Source organism: Dermacentor andersoni, chromosome 10 (assembly GCF_023375885.2).
Source record: "Dermacentor andersoni chromosome 10, qqDerAnde1_hic_scaffold, whole genome shotgun sequence".
NCBI lineage: Eukaryota > Metazoa > Arthropoda > Arachnida > Ixodida > Ixodidae > Dermacentor > Dermacentor andersoni.
This window is the reverse complement of record NC_092823.1, coordinates 45,159,979-45,180,747: the sequence shown is the minus strand read 5'-3', so window position 1 is coordinate 45,180,747 and position 20,769 is coordinate 45,159,979. Positions and strand designations below refer to the sequence as shown.

General features: G+C 46.3%; 1 protein-coding gene across 2 annotated transcripts in view; it reads left to right on the top strand.

Annotated features, from left to right (window-relative positions):
• The window catches only part of LOC126543397 (venom metalloproteinase BumaMPs1-like), a 29,322-nt gene extending 8,990 nt beyond the window's left edge, over nt 1-20,332 (top strand). For both annotated transcript variants that reach the window (XM_072285104.1, XM_072285103.1), the window contains exons 9-15: nt 6,908-7,044; nt 7,671-7,720; nt 10,904-11,012; nt 13,496-13,666; nt 14,324-14,471; nt 14,565-14,687; nt 20,100-20,332. In XM_072285104.1, the coding sequence (XP_072141205.1) occupies nt 6,908-7,044; nt 7,671-7,720; nt 10,904-11,012; nt 13,496-13,666; nt 14,324-14,471; nt 14,565-14,687; nt 20,100-20,282 (921 nt within the window). In that variant the 3' untranslated portion in view covers nt 20,283-20,332. The remainder of the gene's footprint in view (nt 1-6,907; nt 7,045-7,670; nt 7,721-10,903; nt 11,013-13,495; nt 13,667-14,323; nt 14,472-14,564; nt 14,688-20,099) is intronic.
• Nucleotides 20,333-20,769: the final 437 nt, after the last annotated feature.

Sequence of the window (20,769 nt, the reverse complement as noted above, 5' to 3'; positions counted from 1 at the left end):
TACCTTAGTTGGAAATGATAATTTTGCACTAGACACAAACTGGCGCAATTCTAATAACAGTATGTGTACAGGGCAACATGTTTGGATGAATACCTGTTTATAAGGGCAACAAGGCGTGGTTGCTACTAAAGACAGAGGCATGGGTGATTGCAATCTCTAATGAATATCTACCACGTTGCTCTGAAAATTGCAATGCAAAAGGCGATAACGTTGCTTTGCAGTTACAGTTATTTTCTTTTTAGTGGATAACCAAACTTGCATGAGCAGTTGTCAATGAGGCTGCTTGGCACCGATGCTTTACTAGCTTAGTGCAATCACACAGGTTGCAATAAATTCAACGCTTACTAATACTGTTACGCGAAGGACGAGTCAGTAAGACGAGCAACTATTTACAGGTTATATTTACAACAGCGGTTGCAGCGCTGACCGGTTAGATTCACAGCGCGAGCCCAGTTCATTCTTCCTCCTCTTTACTCGAGTGATGGCGCCCATGCACCTCCTTCAAACAATCAAATACCACATGCGTGTAGCATAATCCCCCGGCGGCAGAAGCGACGTCCCGGAGCGTCTACATGTCATCACTTGGAGGGTGGTACTGCTTCAGTCGTGTAACTTGCACGATATCACTGGACTGGGAAGCAGACGGGGTGTCAGGGGCGATCTCGCAGGGGACGGGAGTCACGGCACGAAGCACTCGGTATGGGCCTGTGTAACGAGACAGCAGACAGTGTAACGAGACAGCAGTAACGAGACAGCAGAGAAAGAGACCATAGGAGCACCAAAGAACCAGGAGGGATGTGCACGTCTCGGTGTCGCCGGTGGTACAAACGCCTTTGACTCTCTTGGATTTCAGAAGGCGTTCACGCGCGATTTATCTTGCGTGGGCACAGTAGGCGATTGCGTCAAGTGCATATTCACTGGTCGGTGCCGCTTGAACAGGTAGGGTTGTGCCGATGGGCAGTGCTGGTTCTCGCCCGAACAGAAGGAAAAAGGGGGAATAACCGGCCGTGTCGTGGCGCGAGGAATTATAAGCAAATGTGACAAACAGTAGAGCGAGGTCCCAGTCAGTGTGGTCTGAAGAGACATATTTCGCTAGGATGTCTGTGAGAGCGCGATTAAGACGCTCCGTGAGGCAATTTCTTTGCGGATGGTATGACGTGGGTAGCTCTTGCCTAGTGGAACAGGACTGCAGGATGTCCGAGATAACTTTTGATAGAAATGTCCGGGCGCGGTCTGTGAGAAGTTGTCGCGGATCTCCACGTAATAAAATCACGTCGCGTAGAAGAAAATCGGCGACATATGTGGCGCAGCTTATAGGAAGCGCCCGGGTGATGGAGTAGCGCGTGGCGTAATCCGTGGCCAGAGCAATCCACCTGTTTCCAGAGGTAGAAAGATGAAAAAAAGTGAAGTAAGTCCGAACCAACGTGAAAGAATAGTTCCGCGGGAATGTCGAGTGGTTGAAGGTACCCGGCCGGGAGCATCGACGGTGTCTTGCGTCACTGGCATTTCTCCCAGGCAGCTAAGTATCTTCAAACGGAGCGAGCAAGCCCTGATCAAAAGAAGCGTCGGCGGATCCAGTCATAGGTACGTGACACACCCAGTTGACCGGCAGTGGGGAGGTTGTGAAGTTCGTGGAGAACAGCCGAGCGAAGGTGTTTAGGGATCACAAGGAGTAATGCAGTGCAGTCGGGGTGAACGTTGTGGTGGTAGAGTACGCTATCTTCAAGTGTGAATAAGCGAAGGCAACTGCCGGCAAGTCACGATTCCAGGCGGTCAATGATGAAACGCAAGAACGGGTGGCGGCGCTGCTCGTCGGCGACATGGAGCAGTGGAAAAACAGAGAACACAGGCGTCGGTATCAGTATCAGACATAGAGGTCGCGTCTTCGACTGGGTAGCGAGAGAGGCAATCTGCATCCTGGTGTTGGCGCCCCGACTTGTAAGTCACTGTGTAGGGATATTCTTGTAGTCGGAGGGCCCAGCGATCGAGCCGGCCAGTAGGATACTTGAGCGACGAAAACCAATAGGCCGCATGATGGTCTGTGATTACTGAGAAGCACTTGCCATTTAATATGGGTAGAACTTTGAAACAGCCCAGACGAGAGCAATACATTCGCGCTCGGTAATCAAATAGTTACGCTCTGCAGTTGTCCGGAGCCGGCTAGCGTAGGCTATAACGCGGTCGTGTCCGTGTTGACGTTGCGATAAGACGGCGCCGATCCCATAACCACTGGAACCGGTTTGGACCTCTGTAGGTGCACGCAGGTGAAATTGGGCCAATACCGGTGGATTGGTGAGAATCGTGATAAGGCATGAAAATGCGGCAGCCTGAGGAGAACCCCACGTAAAAAGCACGTATTTCCTCAGAAGTTGAGTGAATGGTCGAGCGATCGCTGCGAAATCTTTCACGAACCGTCGGAAATAAGAACAGAGCCCCACAAAACTCCGGACGTCTTTGACAGACGGAGGTACAGGAAAAGCCGTTACTGCTCCAACCTTCTGGGGGTCGGGTTGTACTCCGGAAGCATTGACGAGATGGCCTGGCACTGTAATCTGTCGGCACCTGAAGTGGCACTTCGATGAGTTTAGTTGGAGCCCAGCCTTGCGGAAGACGTCAAGGATAGCTGCGACGCGTTCAAGGTGCGCCTCAAATGTAGGAGAAAACAAAGGACGTCGTCGAGGTAACAAAGGCAAGTTGACCATTGGAAACCTTGAAGCAGAGAGTCGATCATCCGTTCGAACGTGGTGGTGGCATCGCATAAACCGAACGGCATAACGCTGAATTGGTAGAGGCCACATGAAGTCACGAAAGCGGTCTTTTCTTGGTCTTGCTCATCGACGAAAATCTGCCAATAACCAGATCGAAGGTCGATGGACGAATAGTATTCGGCACCGTGAAGACAATCCAGAGCGTCGTCGATTCGGGGTAAAGGGACAGACAGACAGACAGACAGACAGACAGACAGACAGACAGACAGACAACGAACTTTATTTAAAATAATCCTGAGGAGCTACTCTCAGCACCTCCTAACGGGAGGCCATTGTAGCCGCTGGCCGCGCCCACGTAAAGGACAGAACGCCGTGACGCTCCGCTCTTTCCTGGGCCCTCTGGATAGCCTGGGCTTGCTTTCGGAGTACCGTGCTTCTGATGGCCTCCTCCCATTCCGCTTCGCTGGAGAGGAAGTCGTTAGGCAACGCGGCACATCGCCAGAGCATGTGAGCCATTGAGCAAAAGGTTTCAGTGCAGTCGGGACAACTAGGGTCTACATCCGAGCACATCCTACTGAGGAATCCCCGCGACGGGAAAGATCCCGTCTGCAGCATTCTAAGTGTAGCTGATTGACCTCTACTGAGCTTCGGGTGAGGCAGAGGATAAATTCTCCGACCAAGTTGGTAATGTTTGGTAATTGCATTAAATGTGAGGAGTGGATCGTTCTGCTGAGTCCCTTCCTGCCCCTCCGGAGCCTCCAGACCGTCGCGGCGCGTGAGTTCCCGCGCACGGTCGTGGGCAAGCTCGTTGAGGTTTGGGAAGCCCTCGAGAACGTTCGTCCCCATGTGTGCGGGGAACCACGTGATATAATGAAAACTGGGGCAAGTCCCTTTCTCTAAAATAGAGGCCGCTTCTCGTATGAGGTTACCCGACTCAAAAGCTCTGATTGCGTCTCTCGAGTCAGTGTAAATGTAGGAATGCTCTGGGTCACACAAGGCCAGCGCAACCGCAATTTGCTCTGCTATACTCGCGGTGGCCGCTCTGACCGAGGCCGAGGATTGAAAGCGTTAGCATGAGAAAGCGTTTGATTCAGTCGAATCCTCAGCAGTCAGGGAGGCATTACGGAAGCAGGGTGTAGACGAGCCGTATGTGAAAAATACTGAAATATATCTATAGTGGCTCCACAGCCACCGTAGTCCTCCATAAAGAAAGCAACACAATCCCAATAAAGAAAGGCGTGAGGAGGGGAGATACGATCTCTCCAATGCTATTCACAGCGTGTTTACAGGCGACCCGCCGTGGTTGCTCAGTGGCTATGGTGTTGGGCTGCTGAGCACGAGGTCGCGGGATCGAATCCCGGTCACGGCGGCCGCATTTCGAATGGGGCGAAATGCGAAAACACCCGTGTACTTAGATTTAGGTGCACGTTAAAGAACCCCAGGTGGTCTAAATTTCCGGAGTTCTCCACTACGGCGTGCCTCATAATCAGAAAGTGGTTTTGGCACGTAAAACCCCATAATTTAGCGTGTTTACAGGATGTATTCAGAGACCTGGATTGGGATGAATTGGGGATGAAAGTTAAGGGAGAGTACCTTCGTAACTTTCGATTCGCTGATGATATTGTCTTGCTTTGTAACTCAGGGGACCGATTGCAATGCGTGCTCACTGACCTGGAGAGGCAAATTAGAAGGGTGGGTCTAAAAATTAATCTGCAGAAAACTAAAGTAATGTTTACCAGTCTCGGAGCAGAACAGCAGTTTACGATAGGTAGCGAGGCACTGGAAGTAGTAAGGGAGTACATCTACTTAGGGCAGGTAGTGACCGCGGATCCTGATCATGAGACTGAAATAATCAGAAGTATAAGAATGGGCTGGGGTGCGTTTGGCAGGCATTCTCAAATCATGAAAAGCAGGTTGTCACTATCCCTCAAGAGAAAAGCGTATAACAGCTGTGTCTTACCAGTATTAAACTACGGGGCAGAAAGCTGGATGATTACGAAAAGGGCTCTACTTAAATTGGGGACGACGCAACGGGCTATGGAAAGAAGAATGATGGGTGTAACATTAAGGGATAAGAGCAAATTGGGTGAGGGAACAAACGCGAGGTAATGACATCTTAGTTGAAATCAAGAAAATGAAATAGGCATGGCAGGACATGTAATGGAGAAGGGAAGATAAACGATGGCGATTAAGGGTTACGGACTGGATTCCAAGAGAAGGGAAGCGTAGCATGGGGCGGCAGAAAGTTAGGTGGGCGGATGAGATTAAGAAGTTTGCTGGGACAACATGGCCACAATTAGCACATGAGCGGGGTAGTTGGAGAAGTATGGGACAGGCCTTTTCCCTGCAGTGGGCGTGGCCAGGCTGATGATATATCAACACTGCGGCAGAAAGCAAGTGTAGGCAAAACGAAAAAAAAGAGGCGGCGGATAATCGAAAATAAATTATGGTTGAAAATGGAATAGTTGAAGTGTAATGTAAATTTATTTGTGCACAATGGGCTTGCCCTAAAAAGATCGTTATACTTTGGTGCACCTAATGGGCACATTGTGCTCTTTGATCTGTTATTTCAGCCGATGTTGCTTTTTCCAAATTTTGCGCCAAATGGTTCAGAGACGTTCGCAACACATTGAATGAAGCTTTGCACTTGTTACGGATAATCACGGATCTCGTACCAAGATGGCTCGACAACTAGTGCACAAGCTTAGTCATCTAAAAGCGCATGAAATGGCAAGCGCAGTCGCATCACTTCGGAACAAGGTAATCGTCGAAACTCAATTTAGTAGAGGAGGATAGGAGCGTTAGTGGCGCTGCGAAATCTCACCTCACTTCCAGCATTTCAAGAGCACGTATATTCTAGCACTGTCTCGGAGCCTTTTTAAGGTGACTCTTCAATAAAGTTATCTCATTTTCCCTGCTCAACCAAGTTCAACGATCATCCGCCATGGTGTTACCTTACTATCAGGCCTAAAGCGTCGTCAAAACTCCGATCACCACAAATGAATCTCTCTCGCGGATACTGTGCAATCAACAGGCGCGGCTGCTGACTCAGAAGAATGCCGCGTTTGCCTTCGTCAGTCTAACACATCCCGGAAATTAAGGTACTCGACCAGAAAGGACAGAAGACCGCACATGTCTTAGTAATTACACCACAGGCCAATGATACGCCGAGTAGCATCCGTGTGGTTGGCATCCACACTTACCCGTTCAGTGCCTCAAAATAAAGTTCTCAAAAAGCCAGGCATTTTCGAAAAGAAATACCACCTTCCAGCTATTTCCAATTATTCGTCAATGCATACTGAATCCACGCTTCTGACGCATTTGGTCGCGAGTGACACAGCGTTCCGACACACAGAAATGCACCCGATACATTTCCTCCGAACTATTGGCCTAACCTCTTAGTCCAAAAATAACGTCTTAATCAGGAATACGCTCCTCAATCCACCCGTTTATTTCTTTCTCGTCGGGAGGAATTTTCTGTTCGGAACTTACGAGCGGTGGCGTCCTATATCACCTCCTGTCACCAGGGCCTGGTCTACAATGCCTGAAAGTCACGTGAGCTGTGTAATGTGCGCCGCCCCCACATTCGCAGCACACCTTCAACACCTATGGTGGCTTTGCCCAGGAGCGAGAAATATTCCCAAAATGATTTTAAGAGCTACTAAGCTTAACAGATTAGACAGACAGTTATAGTCGCCGTCTCGAGGGCGCTAATCTCGCTAAGCCACTAGTACAATTTATGTATGAGATGAGCGTCCAAGTTTTTTTTATACACTTTTACGTTGTAAGAAAGCCTGCAGGAAACAAAAGTGTTGCACCAATACCACTATAGGAACGCCGTATATGAGTCGCTTAGAACATCTGGCACTGGCACAGTCCGATATCGAGGAAACCTAAGATATACGTAAATAGGTAAAGTCGGAGTCCACTATTTCGCATTCTTTGTTCAACTTTTTTTCAGCATGGACCCACATATATGTATAGAAGAAGAAAAGAAGCAATCTCAATATAGCAATCAGCAGTTGATTCAAGGACAAAACCGTATAATTCCGACGTAGTCCGAGGAGTGTCTACAGGGTGGCCAAAAGAGAGCGATATTTTAAATCCCCATTCAGAGATACGGATTGCTGAATCAATGATCATAATTTTGTTTTGATTTGGAGGGGGGATATTTATGTGCCATATGTTTTTTATTGCAGTATCAACAAGAGGGCAAATACTTCACTTATATAGGCGCGGGAATAGATGCCCTGAAATCCCTTTACGCCATCGTTGAATTTGTGACAAAAAACAATGAAACCTATGGAAAGTATGACCTGGTGTACTTCGCAACAGGGTAAGAAGATACCTCCCATCGTTTGACCATTTAAGATGTGCATGTTTAGAAACGGTAACTCAATATTAGAAACAGAAATAGGTAGGGAGTAAAATATTCTCTGTGGCTTCTTTCCTGTGAAAAAATGGTTTCTCGCTGCCTTTGTGTAATGGTAGTAATCTGGGAGAGAAACTCGAACAAGGGGCTATAGTTCAGTGACCTCTCCATATCATCAAGAAATAACTACCCGGTAAATGCAACATACTCCTTGTCGTTAGAGAAATGTGGTGCAAATAAATCTATGCTTTTCACACGCTGTTCTACTAAACCACAATTGTGAATGTGTCCTTGTGTAAAAGGGTCTCAATGCGACCTATACACGGTGTTTGAAGTGCTGGTTCCCTCCGTGCTATAGTGTTATGCCCAAAAAAGTTATGCAGCATGGCTAATTTAAAAAGTACTTACTGTCCCAAAAGTGGACAACTATTAGCCGCACTAAATGAAAAAAAAAACTATTTTGCTGGCGCCCAGATTTGTTTGATGGTGTACTCCAATCTGAACATATCAGTGTCAGCTTTATAGTGTGTTCCGGACACTTGCTTACATTTATCACCAATATGTTGAGATACTGCAAAAATGTCTTTCAGGAGAGATATGATTGCCGTACAAGGATCGAGGCAGGAAAGCGTGCTTCAAGGTGAGCCGTATGTCTTAAGACCTCTTGTTTTACTAAGGCTGTTTTACAAAAAAACATGTTTTACAAAAAAGAATAAACTTTACACACGATAGGATTTATTTAAAAAAAAAATGCCATCTGTAATTATTCACAACTGCCACACAAATACCATGAAAAAACGCTTATGCGAAACCATATTTGTATACCTGTTCATTGAAAGAATTCTGATAATTTATTGTGTGTCATTATATGTTTTCATGGACGCAGTTTTTGCTTCCCCTGAAGGTGGACATTTCAAGCCACCATTGTGGTGCATGTGCTTGTTACTTCGTAGTTGTTTTGTTTGTCATTCGCTGTCCTTTAGACCGCAGAATCTATGACTCTACTTAGGCTCAATTTGTTCACCTCTTGTACTTCTACACCCCTGTTTCCTTACGGTAATACCCCGGGACGAAGTTAGCTATCGAAAGAAATACCTTGCTGTCGGTAACAATTCTCAGCGTTCAAGATGGGGCCAGAACAGTTGATATTGATACGTTTCCTGCCGTGAAAATATATAGCTGAACGCGCTGCGGCTTAGTGAGCAGGTCGCTTTTTGCCACACGTGTACTACCCACTGCGACTCGTTATGTCTTGCAGTAATTCTCTATTGTATAACTTAATGCTTTGCCAAAATGTCATACATAGAAGTCTAACCCTGATTGTCTAGCTTTATGTACTACCAAATGTCCAGAGGATTTCGCCTTGTGCTGCAAGAGTGTAATACCTGCCGAACCTTTGTTTACGCGTGAGCGTAACTGGCCAGCTCTTCAAATCGGCGGTGTTTGCCTTAGACAGCCAAGCAAGTGAACAAAGGCGCCTGGAGGTGAAGAAAATCGCACGCCGGGGGTAGTACGAAGGAGCGCGCCGAGCGCGATAAAAACCCTGAAACTTCGTAAAGTAGGGACACTCTCCTCCTCCACCTTCACTACTCTTCGTTTCTCCTCTCTTTCACGCTCCCTCCTCAACCGAGGCGCCGCCTACACTGCTCAAGCGTAGCAAGGGCGCCAACATGCGCTCCTCGCCACTCCGTAGATGCTTCTCGAGTGAAAATGGCGCTGATGCACGGCGCGAGTAGCGAGGGCCAATAGCGACGCGGCGTCGGCCTCGGCCAGAGCGCGCGAGGAGGAGGCGGCATTCTTTAAAGCGTGGCAGTACTCTACGAAGTTTAACGGGTTTTAGAGCGCGCGGCAAAGTACCGGCACCTAGAGGAAGGTGCGGGTAACGCTGAGCGAAGTGGAGATGTAGAAACGAGGCCAAGCATCGGGCGCAGGAGGAAAACAGACGGTTGCGCGCTGGGTTGACCTTCTTTGGCAGTTGCTACTGGCTTTCTTTTTGGTGCATACATAGTGCGTTCGTCTCATGGCAAAACCATCCTCAGGCACCGTACGGTGTTTGTGCGAGTGAAAGCGTGCTACGGTGAGCCGACTCAACCTCGCATGCGCAAGGAAGCGCGCTGTATTCCGCATCGCGCATTGCACCATGCCACCGAAGGGGGGGGGGGGGGAGGGGGGGCGTTGTACTTCGGCTACGCGCGGTGGCGCGCGCTTTAGCTTGAAAATGATCTGCTTTGGGGGACAAGTCTAGGTGGGCTGATGGCTCGTAGCTTTGCGTGCGCTTGGTTCTCACCGCTGAGTTTGCGTTGAAGCCATAGACAGCACGAAGGTCACTTCTCTCGCTGCTGCTGCCGCGAATCCTCATGACAGCATTTTGACAGCGAGTGCCCGCAGTCATCAAGTGGGGACTCTTTATGTTTGCTTTTACGCGCAGACTCCGTGCTAGGCAATTTAAATAGTAAACAAATGTTTACAGCGGCGCATTCTACTATGGCGGCTGCTGCGTGTGGCGTGGCATCGCGGGTGCTCTTTTGAATATGATCAGTTATGTGGACAGGGTAGGCGCACCGAGGGTTGATAGAGTAGTTTGCGTTATATCGCCCATGCACTTGCGCGCCATCCTCGTTCACGGCGTGAAACGTCACTAACCTTTTTCGTCATATTAACCGTGGCTCTGCCTGCGTTATGACAACTTTGGCTGACCTCCGCAGCGGCAGCTGCCTTTCGGTATTCTCACCAGCACGAGACGATGCATTCACTCCACTCTGCATCTTCATACGTCACCTCGAATTCTTCGACATTTTGACCCGCCCTCGTCAACTGATATTCACACGGACGCAACCAACATTGACCTTGGCATTGTGTTTGCCCAGCGTAAACCTTGTTTTGACAAGTACGCTATTGCTTACTTCTGACAAAAAAAAGAGTCTAGCCATCATATGGGAAATAGGCCAGTTGCGCCCTCACCTTTTCGGACGCCAGTTCAGCATGATGGCAGATCACCATGCGTTGTGTTGACTTGCCTCTTTGAAAGATTCATCTTGGCGGCTCAACCGCTGTGAACTATGGCTCCAACAGCATGATATTCGCGTCAGTTACCCGGTCTGGACGCAAGCATCTTTATGCACATGCTTTATCCCACTCGTCTTTGGCATCGGGTGTAGTGAATCTCCTTGTTTTCACCTATGATGTGTCCTGATTCTCCTTCACCGACGCGCTTCCGAAGCAACGGAGTGACCACTGGGTTGCTTCCCTTATGAACTTGTTGCGTCAACCCACGTTGCGTGCCATTTCTCCCGAAATGCGTCTTCAAGCGCCCCACTTCGTTCATCGAGACGGTCACTTATAGCGTCGCAACTATCTCGCGGACGGATGCAAATGGCTCTTGGCCATTCTGCGCCACCTACGCTTATGCAAGGCACATGGAGCAATTTGTGTGCCTGGTGCCTTATCATTTTGCGTACTTCGTTTTCGCAGCCAGTAGCTCAAGGTGAGCGCTGAAGTAGCTCTGACTCCTTTTTCGGGTATAAAAATATTCGAACCAGACCAGACAAAGGCTCAGCGTAAAAGTTAAAAGTATTATTTCTGAAATCCTTACTTTACTCCGCGTAACCGGAAGTGTTAGTGCTTATGCGTGTCTTTGTTATGCTTAAGAAGTGTAGGGTTTGCATATTGCGATTTAAAATTTAAAATATAGTACACGTGACCTCCATTTGGAGGTTGCCGAGAATGCCGAGGCGTGTCTGTGTGTTGGCCGTGTGTTATGCCTATACTTTTTCTCCCATGTAGAGAGGAAGGAGCTTAAATGATGTGATTTGTTTTCATTAAGGGTTCGCATTTGTGGCGTCTGCTTGCACCGACAAGCGTCAACAGCTAGGCGAAGACAAAGCGTACACTTATATTGGCATTCGCATCATGGCACATGAAATGGGGCATACGTAAGTATTATTGTAATGTACAAAAATATGTTTGCATCCGTCTAGCTCAGCACTGATAATGTAGCCTCCTTTTTGAGACGTAATAATTATTAGCTCAGCTAGCTTTTTTGATTAGTGTTGTGCCTCTTAAGATAGAAAAAAAAAGAATGCTTAGAATTTCATAATCTACAATTCTGCGCCATTCGCGCCATGCAGAAACAAGAAGTTTAGTGGGCTCATTTTGCTTGAAAAAATACACTGCTCGAACGACACGCTACGAATGACCAAATCTATATACCTCACAATTGCGTGAATGGGGCTCAATATTCACATGTACATGTCCTTTTCATTTAACGAAAGATCTTCTTATTCCGACCATTTACCCAGCTGGAAGAAAGCCAGCCGATTTCTTTCCGCAATTTCATTTGTTCTGTACATCTTTCACACAACGTCACAGACATAAATCATAACAGCCCTCTTTTTACTGTAGGGCACCCGCGACATCATAAAAAACCGGAACCAGAAACTTCCTACTCTTTCAACGCTACTCAGCCCTGTCTCTGACGCCGGCGCTTGCGTATCTAAGCGTGACGTCAGTCCTTTCAGAGTAGTTGGCGCCGGATAAGTGGCCAGTGCGACAAAAAGCAGTCAGCGAGTACTAGCTCCTCCAACTTCACATGCTTTCAGGCTGCCCTTCCTCAATGAAAGATGTCCGGTCAGCACCTCCCGACCATGCAAAACAGTAGCCAAAGAAAGCTGTACACTCTAAATACTAGAGATTAGCTGAATATTTCCGTGGTGGCTCCTAATACTAATGATTTCGCGTTGCATATTGATGCTGATATGGTTGTAAATATGCTCAAAGATCTTCTCACTATCGAAGTATTTAATACTTCGATAGTGAGAAGTACTTCGCCACAGGAGCGATATACTAGCCAGAATGCCGCAATGTTTTGATTAAATTGGTTCTGCTTTTATCACTTCGTCAATGGCTTGAAATACGCTGCGCTTACGTTATCAGCGCATTGGCTGTCCGTGAGCAGCTGATCCTAAAAAAAGGAATAAAAGGGAACGGAAGGAAGGAAGGAAAAATTGGAGAAGGAAAGGAAGGGAGGTTAACCAGTTTAGCTTAACCGGTTTGCTACCCTACACATGGGAGCGGGATGGGGGGATGAAAGATGGGGAAGGGAGAGAGAAAAAGAAAGAAAGAGAGAGCGAAACACCCTCACTGTATACCGGCTCAGATGTGATTTCGCATTCGGACGCGAATGCTTAAGCAAAGGTCCTTTACGAACTTTCTCGAACTTTGATTACCATGGCAGCGGTTTCTTGTCGCTAAGCTCATGGAAAGAATGGCGCGCATAACGAATCGTCGTCTCTCTCTCTCCCTCTCTCTCCGTCTCTCTCTCTCTCTCTCTCTCTCTCTACATATTTATATATATATATATATATATATATATATATATATATATATATATATATATATATATATATATAGTCATCCCCACTGCCGTTACTCTTCGACGAGATTGGCGCGCGTCTTTACAAGTCATCTAATGACTTGTAACGCCATTTTTTTTGGAGGGGGGGACGCGCTGTATATGTCTGATAAAAGTATTTGTTTATTTTTTCACAGTGTACCTTGCCTAGTTTTTTGCGCTCGTGCTTCCAATTTAGGTAAACGTCTGTGCTGTCTTTGTCATTGTTATGATCTGTTGTTTAGTTTAGTGTTTTTTCGATCGCTTTCTTTCATCAATACTGTAGATAAAACTACAGTAGATTGCGCTAAGTAGATTGTACAGTAGATTGCGCTAGAGTAGACTTCGTTAAGCAGTCTTATGTTAACGCAATTTGGACGCCTCCGCCTGCAACAAATTTCACGCATTTGTTGTTCAACCAGCTGCGGTGAGTCGGTGGCTCTTTAGCTGTTTAGCACGATGTTACGGTTTCAATCCCTGCCGGACTCTGGTGAAGGCGAAATGTAAAAACGTTCTTATACCGTGCACTGGATGCACTTGAAAGAACTGCGGATGGTAAAAACCATTTAGGGTCTCTACACTAGGACGTCTCTCATAACCCAATTTGCAGCTTGGGACAATAAAACAAAATATATAGTACTTCCCAATAATAATAAACGCTGTGGGGGTGAGTATGTGGCTCGTAAACTTTTTCTTAGTCATATGTTCAGATACATAATTTTGTACTAGACTGAGTCACATTCCCGACATATTGACGAAATAAGTGAGGCTGACGCTAATAAATATGTATAGCTAGAGAACTACAATTTACAAATTCATCTGAGACAAATATTTGGCACTGTAAACCTTAAATGCGCCATTGTTTGCAAGCATTTGTCGAATTCCTTAGGCGAATACTAACTTGCTGACTTCGTTTCACATTGCTTCCCGTATTTGAAATAAAAGCCCTTAGGCATAAGCAATGTTACATGAACATTCTTTTTCAAGCATGTAATATCAGAAAATTGCATCCTGAATCACTTTCAGGTTGGGCTGCTCACACGATGGCACGAATGTCGACGGCATCATTAAGTCATTCAAGTCGGACTCCACGAATTGCCCCTGGGAAGATGGCTACATTATGAGCTATATCGAAGAGGACAGCAGAAGCTATCAGTTCTCTTCTTGTTGTAACTATATGATGTCTTTAGTTTCGTGGTACGTTATCTGAAAAACATTTCTTGTTTGTTTTATGAAGCCTTCACTGGAAAGTTGACATCAATGGTTGGCCTAGCCTGCGACAAGCTTGCCGTCTCTTGATAACCATCAGAAGATTGAGAAATGTCAGTGCCCTGTAACTTTCTAAGCAGTGTCCTAAGTTAAAGGCTTCGTTTGTGTATAGGGCGCGTGCTGGGAATGAGTGCGATCTAGTCACTTTGATTCTAAAGGTTGTTTTTCTTCTAGCTAGAGGGATGCTTTAGGACAGTGAATGAATCTATTCAAGAGACGCTTTCCAGAAAGCTTAAAATTGACCCGCTGCAAGTTTACCCCAGAATTTTAATCTGAGAAGTTAGAAATTAGCTGCTACTAAATGCACAATGAGAATAGAAAATACAATGTGACTTACTCCTCACACAGAACCGTGGCCTACAATATTCGTTTAACTGCGCCCTGTTTTAGCTCACTCGCGTTCTTAAACCATTCGCACGATTTACCTGTGTTTCATAAAATCGGGACACATATCAGACCGCAATGCACGAGGGCACTGGTTCTGGGCACCTTATAACATAATTTAGACGCGCTAGTTGCCAAATTGTGCTATGTATGTCAAAGTTGAACGTTGTATAATTTTCCGGAAACGTTCTTTTTGTTCAGGTCCATGGAAGCTTCCTGTTTGAGGAACAATGAGACAATCACGAAAATAAAAATGAAGAAGACAATTTATTTGCCCGGACAAATGCTAGATAAAAACACGCAATGCAAGATGACATATCCCACATTGAAACGCACGTATTACATGGAGGTACGTCTGCCGGGAAAATGATCACGTTTAAGAAACATTTTTTTTCTACACACAGTTGCCCCCGTTTCTCACTCTATGCTTCTTGTTCTGCAGAACCTGGGTGTCCAGCACTGCGTAGCACAGTGCTTTGTCCACGGCATAGAATTCCAAGCCTCTGACTCTCATTGGCCGATGCTTCTCATCGATGGCAGCGTGTGCGATAAGAGGACCAATAGGGTATGTTCGTGAAAAGTTGACTGCATCTTAAGAGGAAGCTTTAGCTCGGCCCCAACTGCAACGCGGCCTATTCAGATGCACGTAAAACGCAGAGATAACCCCTGGGCCAATTTTAGTGAAAGTTCTCGCCTTTTAGAGCAAAATCTAAAATTCTAGTGACTGTTCCAAAAAAAATTGATTTAGAACCTAATTGTTTTTACAATAACATAAAAAAAACTTAAGTGAACAAAACTGGGAAGCAGGAAATTCACAAGTTTGTCCCTCCACATGAAAAACAGATATCGCCATTGTGCAAGATGCCACCGATCGAACATCTAAAGCGGACAAATTTGCTACATAAGTTTACAGCTTACGTTAATTTATTACATTGTTTACAAGCGTTTCGCAAAAGCCCTATTCACATAATAGTGGTATGTATGAGAGCCATGTACAATAGAAATTGTTTTGCCTGCTTTGGATGTACTGTGAAATGTAATTTACAGAATTGGTATACAATTTTTTATTGCTGAGTTAGAGCTGTAAACTTCATAGTTCTGTTTCTGGAACCTTTGCCATTTCGAACAATTTTTATTCAGACAGGCATTGCCTAAATCAAAAATTGCTATCAGCAGCCACTAGATTTAAATTTTTTTTTTGAATGCACCAAACCTAATCAAACTTGATGAACAGTCATTGACCACGTTTGAACGTTAAGAAAACGAGTGAACGAGAGAAAAACGGGAAGCTCGACTCGAGAAAGCATCCGCCGAAAATTTCTACTGCGATAGCAATTTATGGACATTCCAGGCGAACTGCTGCCGCCACTGCCGGCGTCACCGTCGCCGTCACCATGAGGTTCCGTATAAATCCAAGGACGATATAGTCGTTGCCGCCGACTCTACGCTGTATGTGCGAGTGAAAGCGTGCGACGGTGAGCCAGCGAACGCGGCTCAATCTCGCGTGCGCAAACGAGGAAGGCGGGGCGGAAGCGTGCCTCTTCTGTCGCGCGCGAGGCACGCGGTTGAGGCGAGGGAGGGAGGGAGGGGTCGGGCGAGGGCGTTCTTCTCCGGCGGATGTTGCTTACAGCGCGGCATGCGGACGCTCTACCTGCAAAGCGATCTGCGACGTGGCCAAAGTGCGCGCCCGCGCGGGCCTCATCTTCAAAGCGATCTGCGATGTTTTGCAGCCTGCGCGTAGTGCTAGTAGCTTCATATGCGCCTAGTTTTTAAGTAGCTTTTATGCGCTGAGTAGCTTCATATGCGCTTAGTTCATATGCGTTTGCGATGAAGCGAGAGATGGACGAAGGTCGATTCGCTCGCTGCTGCTGCCACGACTCTTCGCTCCAGCATTTTGACAGCGAGTTTCCGTTGTCGTCGAGCGAGACGTGTTCATGCTTGATAATTTGTTTAGTAAGCCAATGTTTACATATTTGTACGGCCGATAAAACTACTATCGTTGCTAATTTTCTATCGCAATCGGTGTTTCGCCTTTTCTAATGAACAAAAAATATTTACCAGAATAAACATTACAATCGCAAAGAACTGGATTTTCAGAAATAAATAAAGACTATCGTACGCCGAACTTTCGAGAAATATATATTCGCAGAACCTATCACACGATGAACATCGACGTTAATGCCATTAGCATTGAAGCACAGTTGCGACACATCGAACGTTGCAGCCATCACAGTAACGGGTGATGCATAAGGTATATTCAGGAGGGAGGCTCGGTCTCGCACACGTTTGGACATGTTGCGCCTTGTAGCAACACCGCCGAGACGTTCTGGCGTGGCACATTTCTCATTCTAGATTACTCAGGTTTCATTCTGCCTAGTACCAGACAAAATTTAAAGGATACTTCTTGGTCTCAAAGAGCCACGCATACCCAGTGGCACATGGAGAGTTACGCAACTTGGTTTCAACGGAGTTCATTGAAAAGCGACACATACCCAGTGGTCATATTTGGCGTAAGAAGGTTCAATAAAGAGCAGTACATACCCAGTGTCACCTACTCGTTTACTCAAGTTGGTCAAATGGCCGGTTTGGAACGTAGTTCCCTCAGCACTGTAGCCCAATGCTCTACTCATTAGACCATGGACTTGCCAGGAACAGAAATTGGTGGAGGAACGGCCAAGGACACAGAAACATAAATACGACAAACCACCTTGAGTATTTTAAGAATGCCAATCGCATTGAAAAGTAGGAACGCTGAACGCTATTCGTAAGTCAGTTTAACATGCATTATCGTGTTGGTGGGTTGGGTTTGTGGCTTCACGCTTGGTTTCATTGTGATTAGCGTTGTTAGGATATTAAATTCGAAACTTTTCTTGGAGAAATTTGCCTCCTTGACCGTATATGTCTATCTATCTAGCAGCCTACTTCTTGGTCCTCTCTTGGTCGTTTCGATAACTTTTTATGTACCAAAATTGACATAGCATGGAAAGTGTGTATGACGAGCATAAGTGATAAATCATGAGATAAATGTCATGATATTCATGTGATGTAAATGATGAAACAGTCGCCTGCGTCTTGGTGCTTCGATGGTCGTTTCGTTGACGTGGTAGGCTCCTCGCACACTGCTTCGCATAACATTGATTCGGAGAGGACGTGCGATATGGCGGCTGTTGTGACGCACCGTCAGCAAGCTAAAGGTGTCTCTCACCATCCGCGGTGGTTCCTTAGGGGCTCTGGTGTTGGACTGCTAAGCACGAGATAGCGGGGTCAAATTTTGGCCACGACGGCCGCATTTCGATGGAGGCGAAATGCAAAAACACCCATGTACTTTGATTTAGGTGCTCGTTAAAAAAACCCCAGGTGGTCCAAATTTTTCCAGAGTCCCCCAAAATGGCGTGCCTTATAATAAAATCATGGTTTTGGCATGGAAGACCTCATAATTCATTTTTTTCTCTAACAGTTTCCTCGCCATTAGGGATCCCCGCGTAGTCTATCGTGTAATTCGCAGTCCACCGAGTTGCTATGCAGGGGGATCCGGGAACAATACCAACCGTCGAACCAACTTCATCATCATCATCATCATCACCATCATAATAATCATCATCATCATCAGCATCAGCCCGGTTACGCCCACTGCAGGGCAAAGGCTTCTCCCATACTTCTCCAACTACCCCGGCCATGTACTAATCGTGGCCATGTTGTCCCTGCAAACTTCTTTATCTCATCCGCCCACCTAACTTTCTGCCGCCCCCTGATACGCTTCCCTTCCCTTGGAATCCAGTCCGTAACCCTTAATGACCATCGGTTATCCTCCCTCCTCATTACGCGTCCTGCCCATGCCCATTTCGTTTTCTTGATTTCAACTAAGATTTCAACCCAATCTGCTCTTTTCTTATCCCTTAACGTTACACCTATCGTTCTTCTTTCCGTAGCTCGTTGCGTCGTCCTCAATTTAAGTAGAACCCTTTTCGTAAGCCTCCAGGTTTCTGCCCCGTACGTGAGTACTGGTAAGACACAGCTGTTGTATACTTTTCTCTTGAGGGATAATGGCAACCAGCTGTTCATGATCTGAGAATTCCTGTCAAACACACCCCAGCTCATTCTTATTCTTCTGATTATTTCAATTTCATGATCTGGATCCGCAGTCACTACCTGTCCTAAGTAGATGTATTCCCTTACCACTTCCAGTGCGTCGCTACCTATCGTAAACTGCTGTTCTCTTCCGAGACTGTTAAACATTACTTTAGTTTTCTGCAGATTAATTTTTATACCCACCTTTGGGCGTTGCCTCTCCAGGTCAGTGAGCATGCATTCCAGTTGGTCCCCTGAGTTACTAAGCAAGGCAATACCATCAGCGAATCGCAAGTTACTAAGGTATTCTCCATTAACTCTTATCCCCAATTCTTCCCAATCCAGGTCTCTGAATACCTCCTGTAAACACGCTGTGAACACCGTCGAATCAACTTGGGTAACGGATAATGTGCGACCAGGGGACTGTGCCGCGCTAAAAAAAAGAAAAAAGAACGTGCCCAGCTTGCACTCGTGGTGCAAGGCTGGAGTCAATAGCGGAGCTTGTAATCACCTAGGTTTTACGTGGCTTGCCTAAGCTGTCTTCAGGTATTTCGAGCTTATGCTGGTTTTGCTAAGTTGTTGGTAGGCTTGGCTAAGTCGTTTGTAGGTTTTGCGAGGTTATGCTAGGTTTTTTGTCAGGATGTCTCGGTGGACTTGACGCTGGAAGTTTTCGAGCAGTCGGAGGCCGCGATCACTTTGTCAGTGACGTCGAGCGTTCAGGCACCGTCTGTCGCGTTCCTTGGGCTGAAACTCGGGATCCTCGACTCGGCGTCGCTTCTTCTTAGCCGCAGCTAGGCATGCTTCGGATTAGCTTGGCGGAGACGCATCACTTCTCGCTTGGCAGTATGACGTATTCTTTGTAAGCCGTTTCTTCTTGAGGCGTCCGGACATTCTTCGGTCTACCCATGGCAGCAGCACTTACGCACGGAGTATCTCTACTCCGTCGGCGAGAGGTTTGTCGCCGCGGCAGTTGTTCCGAGCTTTTACTCGCCTGTGACGTCACGACTCCACCCTACGCGCGTGGGCCGCAAAGAGCTTACATGGCTCAGTGCTCTCTCAGGTGGTTGCTAGGCGACCCGAGGCGGCGCACAGCTGGGCTATGTTTTCTGGTAACGCTCAACAGCGGAACTAAAAGCTTAAACATCTGCGCTGTTAAAACCTGTGTTATGCCAGCTTCGGACGGTGTGTATGCACCATTAGGTATGTGCCGCTTTTCGACGACGTTGAATTCCATAAAACGATTCCTGCTGCTGGAGGAAATTTAACCCGCGTCTTGCGTTGTGACTATGTACATATTCACACACGCGCTATGGCAAGCCTTTGCTGTGGAGCCGGTAGATGGCGCAGCGTGTCCAGAGGCATGCACAAGAGAGGAATCCGGCTGCATACCCGGCTCATAAATGACGTGTTTTAATTGGCAGTGTCAATGTGATGTATTGGTATATTCCTTCAATGCCAATATCATTAGCTTCTACATTCATCGCCAGAGAAGTAACTAGTTTACACTGCTCCCTATCAGCTTGCACAGCGCACGCTAGGCGAAGCTATGCCATCGACAAGATGCAAAGTCGCTCTGTAAAAGCGATATTTGTATTTCAAAGAGGGCATTGCGGCTAGCAGTGATAAGTCAGCAAAGATGCATTCTACTCAAAGCGGCCACCACTGAGCTATACGAACGGGGAAGTACGCCCGCCAATGCAGCACTTTTGGCATGTCTGCTGCGAGCTTTAAATTCATCGTGGTGGTCATAGTTTGGCAAACTTGCTACGCGAAACTAGGAATACTTGTATACCGCGTATTACCCTGGTTACAGCAAAAATAAACAGCGAAGCTGGTTACCTGTATTATATGTCTGGCTATGGTCATTGCGTGTGTTAACTTTTACGTTCCTAATTACCTTTGCTTGCAGGTATGTATAAACGGGAGGTGTGTCGAGAACTTGCTTCCGAAGTATAAACGCAAGAAAGACAAGAAATCAAAAAAACCCAAGAAAGGAGATAAGAAAACTAGCAAGAAAAGTAAGAAAAAAAGTGATAAAGCTGAACGGACGCCCACTGCACAGGTTACGACCCAAACGAATAGACGTGAATAAAAAAAAAGACATGAAATCTGCGAAACTAATAAACAATTGTTATTATTCTATAGGTATTTGAGTAAAGTTTCGGAAAGCCAGAGAAACACCTGCCAGAATTAGAGCTACGCCAACCCACCCCTTCTATCATCATTGGAGCCGTGGATCGCGCCATAGATTTTTGCTGCGCTTTGTAGAACAAAACAAATTATACAACTATACTATAAAACGTGCATGCCCAACAGGATCTAGATCAAAATTTTGATTATAGAACAAAATATATAAATATAGAAAATACCGTGTTGAAAATGACATGACTTCACGGGAAAGGAGTAAACTCCAAATTATGTAAAATATTCCATGGTATTTTATAAAGTATTTTGGCAGCAATTCTGCAGACAATCGAGATGATACACTAGAAGCTTGGGTGATCTGGCACGAGAGATTGGTGGACGCTTAAGCTTTGCCTTTAAGAGTGGAACGCGATAAAAATAAAAAAATCTCTGAC